Source organism: Typopeltis vanoorti, chromosome 9, assembly GCF_054136105.1.
Source record: "Typopeltis vanoorti isolate ZY-2024b chromosome 9, IOZ_Tvanoo_1.0, whole genome shotgun sequence".
Classification (NCBI taxonomy): domain Eukaryota; kingdom Metazoa; phylum Arthropoda; class Arachnida; order Uropygi; family Thelyphonidae; genus Typopeltis; species Typopeltis vanoorti.
In genome coordinates, this window is record NC_143557.1 from 40,116,364 (window position 1) to 40,135,542 (window position 19,179).

At 34.4% G+C, this 19,179-nt stretch overlaps 1 protein-coding gene across 2 annotated transcripts in view; it reads right to left on the minus strand.

Moving 5' to 3' along the window:
- Prp31 (pre-mRNA processing factor 31) overlaps window positions 1–19,179 on the minus strand; it is a 274,807-nt gene that overhangs the window by 181,724 nt on the left and 73,904 nt on the right. For both annotated transcript variants that reach the window (XM_090398337.1, XM_090398338.1), the window contains exon 5: window positions 17,401–17,498. In XM_090398337.1, coding sequence (XP_090254463.1) covers window positions 17,401–17,498 — 98 coding nt within the window. The remainder of the gene's footprint in view (window positions 1–17,400; window positions 17,499–19,179) is intronic.

Sequence of the window (19,179 nt, forward strand, 5' to 3'; positions counted from 1 at the left end):
AGAAATGTTGAAATGGGGAGCTATAAGTTTTACAGTGGCTGCATTACCACTATAAAACTTAGAATATTATTCTAAGGACTGGTCATCAGATTGCAAAGTCTGGATATCAAGAGTAGTAGTAGTCTCGGTACGCTTATTTAAAAAAATATATAAAAAAAAAAGTGAAAGAGAGAATTACAAAGAAATTTCCTTACTGAGTGTCCAAGCAAAATTTATGAATACATACTTGAGAAATAATTAAGGAAAATTGTGGAAGGGAAATTTGGGGAAGAATAAGCTGAGTTTAGAAATAGGTCTATAATGATAAGATTTTCACTTTAAAATAAATACTTGATATATCATAACAAGATATAACAAGTATCTATATAAAGATTTGGTACAGTCTACATAAAAGCTCTTCAAAATATTAAAATGGGAGTGGTCCTCTCAGTTATATGGCTTAAGCCATATAACTGAGAGGAGACCTCCACAAAGCCTTTAAAGGAATGCAGAGAACTGAAAAGTGCTTCTGACCTAATATCCAATCCTCATCTTCTTGTGGTGCACCCTGTTGGGTATCTACCTGGATACCGAACGAACGATCACGGGCTGCCAATTTGGGATTTAGCCGACCAAATTGTATTCTTCTTGGTGTAAACCAAAATACAAAATGATGGTACAACATGACAAAATTGCATGCCGGCTGGGGCGTCGTCCAGTTAAACAAGGCCCCCTTGTTTTCGCCAGGGAACCAGGGCGAACAGCGAAAAGTCAGCTACTGGAACAAATCTGAAAACACGCCCCAACTCAACATCACCAGAGTTAAAGATCAGTACTATCAACATAAGGAGCCTGAATGGCAAAGAAATGGAGCTAGCTGAGGAATTAGATAAGTACCAGATTGACATAATAAGGGTGACTAAAACAAAAAAGACAAAAACTGGTGAGATTTTTCTGAGCAATAAATACAAATGGTTATATTCAGGCAATGACAATCAAGGAAAAGAAGTAGCCATAGTATTCAACGCTAAATACGAGGCTAATCTTCTTGAATTGAAGGCAGTCTCAAGTAGAGTGATGTCGGAATGAGTGATGAAGGCAGTCTCAAGTAGAAAAATTCCTCCACTTCTACCTTTGTAGAAGTGGAGGAATTTTTTCATGCTTTAGAGAAAGCACTGACACAATGAAAAAGGAAAAGTTGGTCCTTGTTGGGGATCTAAATAGCAGAGTAGGATATGATTGTCAGGCATACAAAAATATTTTGGGAAAATTTGGAGAAAAGAGCAAAGCTAATAATAATGGCAAATACCTGTTGGATTTCTGCTCAGGACATGGACTGGTTATTACTAACACCATGTTCCAACAGAAAAATGTGCACAAATTCACATGGGGAGAAGAGGCAAAGAATAAGAAAAGTCTCATTGACTATGTTATTGTTGATAGTGATGTTTTCTCCTTGGTGCAGGACACCATAGTGTACAGAGGATTTGAAATTGGAAATGATCACTATTTAGTCTTGAGCAGGATAAAATTGAATTTTATATTGAAAAGAATAACATGTAAGAAAGTTTTAAAGTGAATAAAAGTTGAGCAGTTCTCAGATGTCAACTGTAGACTAAATTACACAAAAATTATTGAATAAAAAATGAAAGAGTTTGAGAACAGCAACCAAACCTTGAAGATTCAGTGGCAAGTCTTGAAGAAAACAATGATTGATTCAGCCAGAGAGGCATGTGGTGAGGTTATCTAAAAGGATAGAAAAATCAGAACTCCATGGTGGACACAGAAAGTTAAAGACGCAGTGAAATAAAAGAAGAAAGCATATCAAAAGTTCCTGGCAAATAAGTCCATCCTGTGCTCTTAGAAAATAAAGAGACAAATGTAAGAAAGTGAAACACTGTGTAAAACTAGCTAAACAAAAGTCATTGAAGGACTTTGGCAAGAATATAGAAAATAAATATCAAGAAGGTGGTAAGATATTCTGGAGGTTGTTGAAGAAGCTTAGAAATGGAGGAAAGAGTGTTGTAAAAGGATTTAGAGATGATAACAAAGGTGACACAAAAACGGGAGAAAAAGATATCCTTGAAGTATGGAGTGATTACTTCGAAAAATTTCTAAATGAAACAAGCAGTGATAGCACAGTGATAAAAAAACACTCAACATATCCATACCTGAAGTAGAAAAAGCCATCAAAGGCCTGAAATGTAGAAAGGCAGTAGGAGTAGATGATATTCGGCCAGAAATGCTGAAGTATGGTGGTATAAAAGTCTTACAGTGGCTGCACTGTATAGTTCAGAAAGCCTGGACAGAGGGACGAATTCCCGATGATTGGAGTAGAGCTCTCATAGTACCCATATATAAAAAGGGAAATAAAACTGAATGTGAGAATTACAGAGGTATTTCCCTACTGATTTTTTCTGGCAAGATCTATGCAAGTATACTTGAGAAATGGTTGAGAAGAATTGTGGAAGAAAAGCATGGTAAAGAACAAGCTGGATTCAGGCCAAATAGAGGCTGTCAGGATCAGATCTTCACTTTACGACAAATAGTTGAGAAAGCATGGGAATATAACAAAGATCTGTATTTAAGTTTTGTCGATCTGGAAAAGGCATATGACAAGGTGCCAAGAGAGAAGCTATTCAATACACTACAGTCATATGGTGTCAATGGAGCATTATATCAAGCAATACTTAGTCTTTATTTGAGTTGTAAGTCTGCAGTTAGAATTGAAGTAGAGGAAGATGGTTTAATGTTAATTCTGGTGTGAGACAAGGATGTATGTTATCCTCTCTGTTATTCATTATCTATATGGATCACATTATGAAGGCAAGTGGTAAACATGATATCAGAATTGGAGATGTTAATGTCAGCTCTTTGCTTTATGTGGACGATGTTATACTTCTAAATAAATCCGCTACAAGTTTGCAAGATTCCCTGACTAAATTGAATAACTGTTGTATTTGAAAATGTTTTAAGGTCAGCAATAAAAAGAAGAAGACAATGAAAATAAACAGAATCGTTGAAAATGTCAACTGCATTGTGAATGGAGAACCTGTGGAACAAGTAAAACATTTCAGCTAATTAGGCACGATTTTTAGTGAAGATGGTAAATTAAATATGGAAATAGACAACAGAATCAACGAAGCTGGTATGGTAGGAAGTCAATTGAAAAAATTCATATGGAATAAAAGAGAAATTAGCTGTATACAAGACAGTGTTCAAACCAGTCTTAACTTATGGATCTTGAGAGCTTGGTCAGAAGTAAAACACTTGACCAAAGACTAGAGACTGCAGATATGAGAGTCCTGAGAAAGATTAGAGGCGTGAACAGATGGCATCAATATCAATATCATATTAAAAACGAGGATATTAGGAAAGAACTTGACATTGTCAGCATCCAGGAATGTGTTAGCAGAGCTAATCTCAGGTGGTATGGTCACTTAAATAGAATGGGTGAGGAAAGATTAGCAAAACAAGTGTTCTCTGCATGGTTGGCAGGAAAACGACCCAGAGGAAGACCAAAATATAGGTGGTCCTTAGACAATAGAAATATAAGATCTGATAATGTTGGAGTGTTGGCAAGTAACAGACTGATTTGGAGGAAAATTGTAGATAGGAAGTTAGTAATGATGTAAATTTTTCATGTAGTACTATCATATCCTGTACACCTTTTGAGGGTACATTGCAGTAATTTGATGATGATGAAATATTAAAATTGTACAGAGTAAACAGAATGTTATACATAGCTATATATAATATAGGTTGTATGTATTTAAGTTGTTAAGGCAGCAATTAGATTTAAAGGAGGTATACTGGAAATGGTTTAATGTAAAATCAGGTGCAAGACAATGTCATACACTATACTCACACTTGCTCATCATTTCATTAGACCACATTATGATAATACCAAGAAAAGTGGCATTACACCTTATATCACAACTAGAGATGTTAACCTTGGCTCTTTATTTATGCAGGTTCTGTTATATTCCTAAATGAATCCAGCTCAAGTCTTCAGGTACCCTTAAAGTCTCCTGAGTAACTGCTGTAATAACTTCAACATATTCAAATTCCTGATATATAACCTTAGAGGGAGTACAGGATATTATTACAGTACTACATGAAAAACGTACATCATTACTAACTTCCTATCAACAATTTTCCTCCAAATCAATCTATTATCAGTCAAGACTCCAATATTTTCAGATCTTTATGTCTTTCTTCTAAGGCACTTTTTACTGTATCAATCCACCCAGACTGATGTCTTCCTCCTGCCATACTGTCAAAGAAAACATGTTTTGATAACTTTTCCTCTCCCTTACTGGTTCAAGTAGCCATACCACCTGACATCAGCTGTACTAAGACATTCCAGAATACTAACAACATCGAATTCTTTTCTAAAATTCTCTTTTTAATAAGACACTGCCACTGATGCCATCTTTCACTCCACCAAACTTTCTCAGAAATCTCATATCTCTGATCTACAGTCTTTGATCAAGAGTTTTATTTCTAACCCAGCTCTCAGATAAATAAGTTAAAACTGGCTTGACAACTGCTTTGTATATAGCTAATTTAGTGTTTTGACTAATTTTTCTCTTATTCCATATAAATTTATTCATATGACTTTTTACCATACCAGCTAATTGTGCTGTCTATTTCCATATCTAATTTGCCTTCACTAAAAATTTTGCCCTAATAGTTGAAAAGTTTTAGTTGTTCTATAGGTTCTCCATTCAAATTGCTGTTGATGCTGTTAACGTTTCTACCTATTTTCATTATCTTTTTAATGCTGATTTTCATACTAAATTTATTACAGCAGTTACTTAATTTAGTCAGGGAATTTTCCAGACTTGGACTGAATTTATTTTGAAGTATAACATCAGCTACATAAAGTAAAGAGCTGAGATTAACATATCCAATTTTGATATCAGGTTTAATACCAATTTCCTTTATATGATTCATATAGATGATGGATAGCAGTGGAGATAATATACACCCTTGTCTCACACCCAATTTAATATCGACCCTTTTTCCTGTACTTCCTTCAGTTGTAAGTGCTGACTTACAACTCCCATATAGAGGAAGTAGTGCTTGATATAAATGAAGCATTTTGAAGAGCTTTCCTCTTGTGATAACGTTAGTTATAATAACATTTAGCATGAAAATCAGCAATAAAAAAAAGACAGACTATAAAAATTGGCAAAAATATGAAAAAAATCACTGCATTATCAATGGAGAACCTTTGGAGAAGGTAAAATAATCACAAAGCCACATAAGGCACAAAATTTTTAGTGAAGCTGACAAACGAAATATGGAAACAGATAACAGTAAATGCTTTGTTTTTGAAGTAATCTAATTAGTGGGGAGCCAAGTGAATAAATTTATATGTTATACCAGAGAAATTAGCCAAAACATTTAATTAGCAGTATACAGTATAGTGATTAAACCAATTTTAGAGATCTAAAAGTTTGGTTGGAAATAAAATAGTTGATCAAAGACAAGAGATCATACATATGAGTTCTAAGAAAAAAAAAATTAATGCCAGAATCATATAATCTGACATTGCTAGCATTCAAGAATATGTGTACGCAGAGCTAATTTAAGGTGATATGATCGATTAAACAGAATGGGAAAGGAAAAATTAGTAAAATAGGTATTCAGTAATATGATGGAAAAAAAAAAAAAGACACAATGAGGAAGTCTGACATTTATAAATGCTGTTAGTAGTACATGAAAACATTGAAATGCTAGATTTGCCAGTATTAGAGACCTAATAACAGATGAATATCAAAAAAACCTTAATAGGAAGCTAGCAACAATACTTAATCATAGTAGTACTATCAAAATATACTGTGCCTCACTAAAGGTTAGGTACATGTTAGTATTTGATGACGACATTTTGATTCTATTGAAATATTTGCAGAACTTCCTTGTATTCAAGCAGATCCTTTGCTGGGATAAAACATTAAAAAATTATATATATATATTATTATTATTGGTTCATAATACAATAATAAATCTACATTTAGAGGCAGAAAAATGCAAAATCTCAGCATTTTTCCTTCAGAAAATATGGCAATGTCTCTTTTTTTACAAGAAGAATCTGCACAATCAAATTCACCACAATGAATAGATAACTTGGATAACTTCCAGTAGTTATCCAAGGAATCATGAATAAGTACTATTTCTAAATAATATGACTGAAACAGGAGTTCCCATTCTTCATGCATCAGGTATTTTAGAACTCTCCAAGATACTGAGAAAATTCTACTTATTTACAACCTTCCCATAAATTATTTAGTGTTAGACCTTCCACCAAGAAGAAAACAGGTTTCTCAATATCTCACCATTTTATATAATATAAATACGCTCATTCTTTCAAAAGAGAAAAGGAGTGATGACCAAGTAGGATGAGTGTTGTATGGACAACAGCACCTGTCAACTTGTTAACTATAACCCAACCAATCGAATAAAAAAGAAAATGATAAAGCCACTTAAATCAGTCACTTCTTGGCCTGAAGACACAATTAAAAAATTACTTCTGCACCACTATGCTCGTTCCCCAAGAATTATGGTTTACCAAAAATTAACAAACAGAATGTACCGTTCCCCAATAGTCTGAACGGTACATTCTGTACCGTTCAGACCAATTGGGGCTGTCTATACCTGTAATAGACAGCCCCAATTATTGGGGCTGTCTATTACAGGTATAGACAGCCCCAATAATTATCGCCTAGCCAAGAAACTAGCATGAACACTCAAGGAGTTAGTGGGTCGTTCCTCCTCCTATATTAAAAACACACAAGAGTTTGTAAACAAAATCAAAGACTGGAGGGGAAAAAAAGTGATTTATTAGTCAGTTCTGACATCTCTGCCCTCTTCACAAATATCCCAATCAATCACGCAATCCTTCTATTACAGAACAAATTTCTTCCCAATATCACAGTGCTCTTTTTGCATACTATGTTCTGGATATTTTGTGTGGCAAAAAGCTTTCTACCTAAAAAGAAGGCACAGCCATGGGCTCACCATTATCACTCCCAATTGCTAACTTTTATATGGAATATTTTGACAATGTGCTCTAGATTTCTCTCCTTTAAAACCCCAAGCTTGTCTTAGAAACATTGACAATGTTTTTTCTATCTGGTCCCGGCCGTCAGACAGACACTTTCCTCAGCCACCTAAATATACAGGAATCCAGGCATCCAAGAATGTGTTAGCAGAGCTAATCTCAGGTGGTATGGTCACTTAAACAGAATGGGAGAGGAAAGATTAGCAAAACAAGTATTGTCTGCCAGGTTGGTAGGAAAAAGACCCAGAGGAAGATCAAGATATAGGTGGATTGATATAGTAAAAAGTGCCTTAGAAAACAGAAATATAAGATCTGATAATGTTGGAGTCTTGACGGGTAACAGATTGATTTGGAGGAAAATTGTAGACAGGAAGTTAGTAATGATGTAAATTTTTCTTCATGTAGTACTATCATATCCTGTACACCCCTTGAGGGTATACATGTTAGGAATGTGATGATGACCTAAACAAACAACACAAATACATACAATTCACAATTGAGATTGAAAAGCAGAACACACTTCCTTTTCTAGATACACTTGTCACACATCCTCCTTCAGGCAGTCTTTCCTTCACTGTTTACTGGAAACCTACACACATACTGGCCAATATATACACATAAATGCCTACCACCAGCTAACACAAAAACTAGGTGTCATCAACACACTAAAAAACAGGGCTTTGAAGATTTGCTCCAATGAGCAAGCACTTAAAGATGAATTAAAAATTATCAGCAATACTTTCATAAAAAATGGCTACAGCCAAAATACTACCAACAAAATTCTTCACAAGACCTTAATTAAAAACAAAAATAAACTAGACTATATTATAAAACTGTAACCATTCCATACATTAAAGGGATATCAGACAAAATAAACAGACTATTACAGAAACACAATCTTAAAGTCACATTTAAACCTCCTGCAAAATTAAAGAACTTACTCAACTCATCCAAGGATCCACTTCCTCTTCTGGCCCACCCTGGAGTATACCGTATTCACTGCACCTGTAATTTACCCTATATAGGGAAAACCGAACGCACAATCCCTATCAGAAAAATGGAACATAAACAGCACATTAGATTTAATAACTATGGTCAAGCAGGCCTTTCTGATCATGCCCTGAATACTTTACATAGAACTGACTGGAAAAGCATCTGTTGTTTACATCACACCAAAATGTGGTATGAACGTAAATTTAAGGAGGCCTGTGAAATTCTTATCAACCACCCTAATCTTAACAATAATTATGATCTAAAAATCTCAAGAATATGGAAGGCACATAATCTACCTACATAACCTTTCTCCCTAAGGGTTAGTTATAAACAGGACTATAGGTAATCCAGGATCTTAAATCTAATATAACAATTCTCATGCAAAATCAGGACATCACTTTTGCTTAATAAAACTATGTTGTGAAAAAGCAAAAAAAAAAAAAAAATTTCCTTTGATGTTGTCATAAACAGAATATAGTTATTTATTTGTAGTTATTTTATTTTATTTCATTTCATTTATTTATTCTATTTTTATTTCATATTTTCACTAGAGGTCAGGTCAGTAGAATAACAGTTAATCAAACAATTATCTCTTTAGCATACTATGTGATGATGACCTTAATATGAAGATCGAAATGTCGAGAAATTAAAATAGTTATTTCAAACATGATTGTAGTCTCCATAATTTGTCTGAAATGAATGCTGATCACCATGTAACACTAAAGGAAAGGATATGATTAAGTTCACATTATTATTAATCTCCTATCCACAATTTTCCTCCAAATTAGTCTATTACTGTTCAACCACAATAAGACTAATTTGGAGGAAATTAGTCTATTACTGTGGTCGAACAGCTGACAGATTGCAAAGAAGAGTCAATTCATGTTGAAGGGGGAGAAAGGAATAAGGTGATGTACGAATTTGTCACCAACACACGAAATCACATGCTTTATAAAATTTTCCAACTGTCATACAAGCAAAATAGATACACTTTAAAAACTAGAATTTTCCCAAAAGAAAAGCTAATTTTCTGATGTATAATAATAAGCACTCATTTCACGAAACACACTGACTACCCTATTACCAGAATGGATTTGCCTTCTGCCATGCACAGAAGTGTCGAAGGGTCTCGCATTCATGGTCGGACAGTACTTGTCAGAACTCCAATATTGTCATATCTAACATTTCATGCTTCTAAGGCACTTCTGACTGAATTAATCAGAACCTAGAACTTGGTCTTCCTCTGGATCTCTTTCCTGCCATCTTGGTATCCAAAACCAGTTTTGCTAACCTTTCCTCACTCATTCTATTTAAGCTTGGATTAACTATGCTTAGGCATTCTTGAATACTAACAATGTTAAGTTTTCCTTTCTAATATCTTCATTTTTATATAATTCAGCCAATGATGATATCTGTTCACTCCCCTAATTTTTCTCAGAACCCTCATATCTGTGGTCTCTAGTCTTTGATCTAGTGCTTTATTTCTAACCCAACTCTCAGATCCATAACTTAAAACTGGTTTGAACACTATCCTGTATACTGTTAGTTTGGGGTTTTAGCTAATTCTCTCTTATTCCACATAAATTTATTAATTTATTAAATAAGCAAAGCTGGCTACTCACTATACCAGCTTTGCTTATTTCTGTCTATTTCCAGATTTAACCTGCAATCTTCACTAAAAAATGTGCCTAAATAGCTGAAATATTTTACTTGTTCTATACGATCTCCATTCAAAATGCAGATGAAGTTTTCTATGTTCCTGCTTATTTTCATAGTTTTGGTTTTTTATTTCTGATTTTCATGCAAAATTTGTTACAGCTGTTATTCAATTTAATTAGAGAATCCTGGAGACTTGCACAAGATATGTTTAGGAGTACAGTATTTGAATAAAGCAAAGACCTAAGTTTGACATTTCCAACTCTAATATCAAGCCTAATGGCACTTTCTTTCATAATGTGATCCATACAGATGAATTAAAGTGGAGATAATGTGCATCCTTCTCTTACCCTAGATTTTACATCAAACTATTTTCCAGTCTTTCCTTCAATTTTAACTGCCAAATTATAGACTATACACATTTGCACTGTATAATATTCCATTTACTCCATAATAATGGTAGTGGTTTGAAAAGCTTTTCTCTGGGAACTGTGTCATATGCCCTTTCCAGGTGTACAAAACTAAAGTACAGAACCTTGTCATATTCCCATGATTTCTCAAAAATTGGTCATAAAGTGAAAATCTGATTTTGACAACCTCTATTTGGCCTGACACCCCAGCTTGTTCTTCTCCAAAGTTCTCTGCCACATTCTTTCTTAACTTCTTTTCAGAGTAAGCTTATATAAATCTTACCTGGAATACTTGGTAAACAGACTTGGTAGAGAAATTCCTCTCTAATTCTCACAATCAGTTTTATTCCCTTTTTTATAGGTGAGAACTATTAGAGCTCTACTCCAATCATCTGGAATTCGACCTTCTGACCAGATTCTCTAAATTATGCAATACCACTGCAAAACTTTTATACCACCATATTTGAACATTTCTGGTTTAATATTATCTATTTCAGCAATCTTTCAAAAATTTAGGGTATTTGATTGCTTTTTTCTACTTCAAGTATTGATATTTACCCCTCTTTGCATTCCTCTTGAAAATTTTCTAGTATGGTTCTGTCACTGTGTGTTTTGCTTAACAGTCTTTCAAAATAATTACTCCAAACATCTAGGATATCCTCATCTTCATCTTTCTTGTCACCTTTATCATCTTTGATTCCTTTTACATTGCTCCTTCCTCCAGAATATTTTGCCACCTTCCTGACATTTATTTTCTATATTCTTACCAAGGTCTTGCAGTGGCTTTTGTTTAACTACTTTCACATATAGCTGAGCTTGCTTACATTTTTCTCTGTATTCTTTTTGGGCATATGCTGACTTATATGCTAGGAATTGTTTTGCTTTCTTATTTTCTAGACCTGCTTCTTTAATGTCTTGTGTCCATTATGGGGTTCTTATTTTTCTATCCTTACAGACAACTTCACTGCATAATAATTACCTGAATCAATCAATGCCTTCTGATTTTGACAGATTTCGAGATTTGGTTGTTGTTTTCTAATGACTTCAAATTTTCTTCAATAATGTTTGTACAGTTGAGTCTAGAGTTTACCTGTAAGAGTACCTCCACTTAAATTTTTTTACGACTTTCTTGCACAGTGTTTTTTCTATGTAATATCCATTGTTATCCTGCATAGCAATAAGTGATGGTCATTTCCAATTTCAAACCCTCTGTACTGTCTGGTACATCTTGACCTAGCATGAAGATTTCACTACCAACAATGACATAGTCAATGAGGCTTTTATTACTTCTTGTCTTCTCTCCACGTGAACTTGTGCACATTTTATGTTGAAACATGGTGTTAGTAATGACCAGTCCATGTTCTCATCAGAAATCCAGCAAATACTTACCATTATTATTAGTTCTACCCTTTTCTCCAAATTTTCTCAAGCCATTCTTATATGAAAAGGACCACTTTTTCATTTTCTTTATGTCAGCTGCCTATTCTAATGACTTGAAAAATTCTTCCTTAGAAGAACCTTCTGCAGGACCACAGGAACAAATAAGTTTCATTGTCCATTTCCTAATTTTGAAATGTGCTGTTAGATCCTGAATGGAGAGCTTCACAAGTAAATTCTTTATTCAGGATTTAACATGATATTTATTACTAATCAAGGAGATATCTACACATCAGCTAATAATTATGAAGTATTATTTTATGTTATGTAATAATGTGTAGTCCATGTGTGCCATATAGTGAGAGTTATTCCTGCATAACTGAAATGAGAAGCAGAGAATTATATGTCAAAATAGTAAGAATTGTGTAAGGGAATTGTTAAGTTATTTGTAATTCCCAATTTTAAGCTGTCTAGTACATTACGAAATTCTGAGAAAAATTATAAGTAGTAATCTGGAATAATTGCGGATAATCTGTACGAGTCAAGCGTAGCGATGGAGGCTATACCTACGTGGAAAATGACGTCAGAACAGCTACCTGGAATAATGTAACCTAACAGATTAGGGAGAGTGTAAGATCACCCAAGGGGCATGAATGATGGGGTTCGTGGGTGAAAACTACATTGAATAGAGGGTGCCCAAAAAGGGTGAATAAAAGACGAAGCACGCCATTTTACAGGGCTTTTTCCTTTCAGTTCCTGGATTCGAGTTTTAGGAGGTTTTGTCAGGAATTCGTGAGAGAGCAGTGGATCGACTACGGTGATGACAGACGGCAGGTTCTTTTCTTGAGAATGCTTGAAGATTTTCAAGTGGAGCTGATCACGATATGACAGCCCATGCGGAATCAAGCCTTAGCAGAATGTCCCATCGAAGATAGTTTCCTGCGGAGCGGTAGACAGCTCGCAACAGTCAGAAACAATTAAAAGAAAAGCATAGTGCATTGCTAGATGCAAAGACAGCCGAAGAATATACAGTAAGGTAACCCAGATCTACATGAGATGGCGGCATGAAATCTGAAAGGATCCGGTAATGTAAAGATTTTCATTCTATGTTAAATATCGCTTAGAAGAATAAGAAATTTGTGTGTACTGTAAACTAAAGGCCACTAGTAGAGAACTTTTAAGTGAGAATTGACTGAATTAATTAAGACCCTGTGGAACAAACAAGAATTGCTGATAGGCAGTATTTTGATCAAGAATGGCTAGGCTTGCTTAATGAAATTTAGAAATAAGATAAATGTTGGTAGAGTATTAATGAAAGTGTTCAATGTGTGTTCTGTGAATGACTTGTGAAAGGAATTATATCCTAGTAGTATTATGCTTACACTTTATCCTATACTTTCGTAACTGAAGGATTTGGCATACTCGGATTCATTGTGATTTAGTATGAACCTTAACTTAGAGTAAATTTTGATCCATTAAATAATTGAATTTTCTTAACTGTAAATCTTTTATGTTTTCCAATAAACATGTTTTGTACCTTATACCTCAGTTTATGCCTGATTACGAATTCAAACCACCACTTATGAAATAGAACCTTAAGGCAGGAAGGAATTTAGATATAATTGCTTAAGTGAGATTCGAGTCACGACTGCTAACTGAATCTGCACAGCGCTAGCAGGAGATAAATTATCGTGTGTCCCTTTTGAATTTAGAATTATTTCCCTGAACAAGAGTCTCCTCTGTTATAGGATGTTGGCTGGTGCAGCATAATATAAATTTTGCCAATATCCGAAGAGGAGATAAATCTGAATTAATATTTTAAGGGCACGACAGTAGATTAGAAGGAGGGCTATTTGAGATGGAACAAGATATAATATAGGGTTAACATACAGATAACAAATAGATATTACAAGGACGCAGCGACAGGATTTTAATTGAGTAAGGTTTTAAAATAAGAAAGGATTTTATCAAGTAAACAAACTAAATAAGTATAAATCAAGTAAACAAACTAAAAAAGTATATTTCCTCATTGGAAATAACTTTCCAATGAGGAAAGTTATTTTCATGTTTGGTGCTATCACATGATTGAATGCTGTCACTACTCCTTCCTTTCCTTGATCATTATTGCCTGAATGTAACATCTTATACTTTTTTAAAGATCTCACCTGTTTTTGTCTTCTTTGTCTCGGTAATGCCAATTATGTCCACGTGGTACTTTTCCAATTCTTCTGCAAGTTCAATTTCCTTTCCATCAATACTCCATATATTGATGGTTCCTATCTTTGGTTCTTCTGACACTGGTATTCTTCTTTCTTCTAGATGCTGAGTTGGAACTTGTTCCGGTAGCTACCTTTTCACTGTTTGCCCTGGTTCCCTGATGAAAACAGAGGAGGGGCCTTATTTAACTGAGTGACACCCCCAGCAAGCATGAAATCTCATCATGTTGTACCATTATATGCATTTGTGGCTTAAGCCAATAGAGAGTACAACGTTGTCAGCTGTACCAAATTGCCAGCCCACCCTAGTTTGTTCAATACCCAGAATGAACTATACTAACGGAGTGCACCACGTGAAGGTGAGGATTGGACATCAGGTCAGAACCCCCCAGTTGGTTCTCTGCATTCCTGAAAGACGATGTAGAAGTCTCCTCCCAGTTATTTGGCTTTGATCCTCAAGTGACTCCTATGGGATTTTAATTTTAAAATTAATTCCAGAACTTGTGAAGAAGAAGAACTACTTCCTATAAAAAGGAAAATTTTAGTCTATCACTTCTATTAAAATTCAGACAATGTAGCAAGGTTTTACAACTTTCTTTATATAAGTGCTCTATGAGATAATTACTTTTATGAAGAACCTTAATTTTCTTCCAAAGGATTCAATGCCTGGTGGAGATAGAATGTTCCCCCAAGTCCCAATTGTTCCTGCCTCATGGATTTAATGCATCTAAATGTTCATCACGATGCACCGCTGCCGATTTACCTGTTGATAACCCACACTGGCAAGGAAATTGACACACTCCAAGGTGGGCCAAAAGCAGAAGTTTCTTTTTTTTCTTTTTCTTTTTTGAAGCCTAGAAAAGTAGAAATGTTGTTGATAGGGTGGGAAGGACACATGCAAGTCAACTGATTTAAGTAGTCTAGCTATACTTTCAGAGACACCTCGCTAACATAAGGAATGGTAACACAACGGATCACCTCTGTATTGCCATCACAAGAAGCATATGACAAGGAAACTATTAACTATCAATGATCTTGTTGAGATAAGATTCAGTAAAGTTATCAGCAAAGAAGGTGGACTTGATGTGATTTATTTATATCCCAACAATACCACTGATACTGGTAAAGTTTCCTTGTCATCTGCTTTTCATCATAATGGTGCATCATGATGGTGATACAGAGGTGGTCCATTGTGTGTTACCATTCCTTATGTTAAAGGTGCCTCTGAAGGTACAGCCATGATAAGTCCCTGATAAGTCTTCAGTAACAATGATATACTGTATTTCTTGCATCTATAAAGTCTCAGTGAAGCAAGTGGAGTGAAGCTTTTGGATGAGAATTGTGTGTTGGAATTTTAACAAAGATGGTGATGACACTGAGCATGAATATGTTGTCGAATGCGAGTTTTCTTTCTAAAACAAGATAATGAATTGGAAACTGATTGATGAAACTTCAGTCTCCATATTGGAAAATGAAGTCAAAAATCTGGAGACTTCACTTTACATATTTCCTTTCCAAACAGGAATTTCATATTCTTTTCTATTTTTAGTGTAAGTGATACTTTAGAATGAACAGCAATGATTTTCACGAAGAAGTCTTGGAGCTCTAAAGATACAAATCTCCATCTCCTTATGCAGGGTTTCTCAAACTTTTCCTACGACAGAACACTTCACAAATCCTGAAATTTTAATGGAACATCTTGATTAGAGTCGAGTATCATCAGTCTCATATTCAATATAAAGCTAAGCACATACTATCACTGCAGCAGGCTGTACTGCATTGCAAAAATGTGACAGCGCACACTACAGGCATGCTGGGCTGCAGCGCATCGCATTGACCTTGCTTGTGACCGCATGTTTCCTAGAATAGACACCTCCGTACTTCACTCACACTTGGAGGTGTCGACAACTGCAGGTGGCTGTCAGCCAGTAGCTGAGTCAAGGCCAGTGCATGCTGGCCTTAACAGCACAATCCACACGCAAAGTGAGGAGTGCCTGATTTTCAAACATGTTTGAACTTGTCGCAGCATTTAAAACCATTCCAGGCTCATATTAATTTTGATAATTTTTCACAGAACACTTATTTAGTACACAATTTATACTTCTAGTATAAATTGTGTAAACAATTTATACTAGAAATAGCTGCTGTATTCCATTTCTAGATTTCCTCATTCTTTGTCAGCCAGAAGGGAGATCAGTTTACTGCTTTCAGGAAGAAACCATACTGAACTATAAACTCATGATAATAAAATAAAGGAATATATTATAACTGACAAAAATTATATGCTTGTTTTCATCTATATTTATCCAACATAAATAAAAAAAAATGTTTGCATGTTTAACTTGCAAACATTTTCAAACAAGTTCATGTGGAATATATACCTAAGGCTGGATGTAAAGAGCAAGTAATATCACATCAAGTGGCATAGTCACAATAACACTTAATGTGTGCACACACATACACGCAGATTTTTGTTTGCTTACACTTTTTTTTTGTACTTTCATGAATATGAATATCATTATTTAGCAACAAAAAAGTATTGTTTAATGGTACTTACGCATTTTAGATAAACTATATTTTCAAGCATACTTCACAATTATTAAGGCAAACCAAGGGCACAATAAAGATTTACAGGATGTCAAGTGCCACAGATCGTAAACCAACTCCTAGTTCCAGAAGTTATCAGATGGACAACACAAGCATGCACAATAAGTATATACGATGCACAGAAATGCTTCTGAGTATTCTGATCAACAGTTTCCATTTCTAAAATGTCATTCAGAGATTGATGTATTTGGAAAACAGTCATTTAACCAAAAATATACAGTAATTTATTATCAAACCTGTGAAGGCTTATTGGACTCAAATCTTACTGTATTCATAATAGGGCATTACACTATAAATCTATACATGATATGTATGTGCATTGCATTGTTATATAAAAAGAGTTACTTCAGGAATCCAAAAAGGAGAGAAACAAAAGATCCCATTTAGTAGCACATATACATTTCAGCTTCATATTTTTGGACAGTGTCACATTTATTGAAGCAAACCAAAAGCCCCAAAAGATTGCTGCTGTATGAAGAGTGCAAGTGACCATAAACAAACATCTAGTTCAATATGTTATTAGTTGGACAATACCACAAGTATATACAATAATTCACAACAACCCTTCTGAATCAAATATCTGTATCTCTAAAACCTACTTATGAAATTTCCTTCAAAGACAAGATGATGCTTTCTTAAAACAGGCAAACAATCCTCATCCAAATTCAAAAAGTACACTCACTTTTATCAAACTCTGAAGGTTTTTTTGGACTCAAATTTATGTTCTGCATATATTATATTTCAAGCTTTTTAAAAGAAAATGAAGTATAGCCAAACTTTGGTTTGCATATATATTAGGTAAACCTATGGATATGTATAGAGAAAATCTAGCAAGAAATAACAAAATACAGCACAGGAAGAAAAACTGTTTTTTTTGCAAATATATTTACAATTTAAATGAGAATGAAAACTGCATGATCATTTCCTTTCTATCTGACAAAAACCATTCCAACATATTTCAGTATATACAAAGCAAAAAACTAAAAAAATAAATAAATAAACATTCCATATTAATTGTCTGGTTAGACAAGGTATCCCAGCTCCATTTAGCTGAGATAACTGCACCTCTACTGTAATAAATTACAATACATACTTTAACTGTGGAAACGTATTCAAGGGCACCAGGTACAAGTGACTCAAGTTCTGGAAATCTTTTTGAATATTTATCCCTTGCAAATTTGTGAATAATATCTGGGAAGAGGGGGTGGAAAAAAAGAATATCAACCTAAACTTTTTGTTCAGTATAATATTTAAAATGATGAATTAACATTTATGAGGTTAGCAAATCAGATATATATACCAGTTAAATCTGCTGACTTGTGTTCTAGCTACAAAATATTTAAATTATATAAACTATGAAATTGATATAAACAGCTGATATATAATAAAAACTTTAATATGGTATTTCTGTAATTCCTTTACCATCAACTCCACTGATGCTTCTTTAAAGGTACCTATCTTGAATTCTTTGGAGTTTGAGGCTGTTCAAGTAGCTGACTTTTCACTATTGTCTTTAATTTCCAGTTATCATTTTCTGGTTGTGACAAATAACAGGTCATGTTCAACTAGGCAATGATAAAGGAGGCATTACATTTAATCATGTTGTAGCATCCTACCTGTGCATGGTTTTTACAGAATGCTAACTGGTCTGCCAATTTCCAAATTTCCTGCCTATCCTAACTGTGTTTGTTCAGTATCAAATTGGATACTCAATAACATAGTCCAATCTTCATCTTACTAAGCACTACAGGATTGGTATATTAAATCAAAAATCCATACTGATTTTCCACATTTCTTACAGGCTATATGGAAGCCACCTTCCATTACTTAGCTCTAACTCTTAAGTGATCCAGAAGTTTTAGGAAGTAATACAGTACAACATATTAGTATTCATGTACAGTGCACATTTTTTTTAAGGAGTGCATATAACAAAAACTTTTTGTTATATGTACTCCTTAAAAAAAAGCTGAGTGATTCATGAAACATTTCTTCAGAACCTGTGAATTAAACTATGCAATTACTAAACTAAAATATCTTGATTCTTTGTGATAAGTTTAATGATCAACATTTACAGTGAATGTTTATGCCTGAGTGACAACAACATATTTTGAGGAATATGTATTTATTAATTTTGCTCTTTCAACACCTACAGATGTACCTAAGATTTAACATTTATAAGCAAGTTGTAGATCGATTATTACTATAAATGGTAACTCTACATATGCTAACCTAATATTATCATAACTTCTAGCATTAAAATCAGAAACATGAAGAAAGTGATTTAATTCAGTTTACCAGTTTGGTTAGACAAGCAGTTAGCATCTGCTCTAACGAACAGGCTGCAGGTTCAAATCTGCTGCTGGCATGGATGTATGCAATTATCTTTAGGTGGAAAATGAATTACATCACCTGGTGTGCAATCACTGCCTGATTTATTAGAGGCATAAGGTGGCTCAAACTCTCCTGGGACAGACAGAAGTGGAAAGAGTTCATTTGGCCTCATCATCATCCACATAGATGATGGAAGAGAGAAGAAGATAAGGTGGCTTGGGAAAAAATTCCATGGTTATTCTTCAAATCAAGATTTCCAGGTTATGTAAAAAATAAATGAAAATGTAGAGATTAATAAAAAAATAGGGAAAACATCCTTAGCCTACATATTGTACTAACGTACTATAAGGTTTACAACCTTTCATGGGTGGAACTTATGCAAAAAAAACAAAAAAAAAACGTTTGACAGACTGGCTGGCCAAATGAATAGCATCTCTGATCTCAAAACCAATCAAGTTGGATCCCACTGTGTCAATGATGATGGCGAATGTCTTTCGGTGGCATATGAATTTCAATGCTTGGTGAGAGACCACCTCCCTGC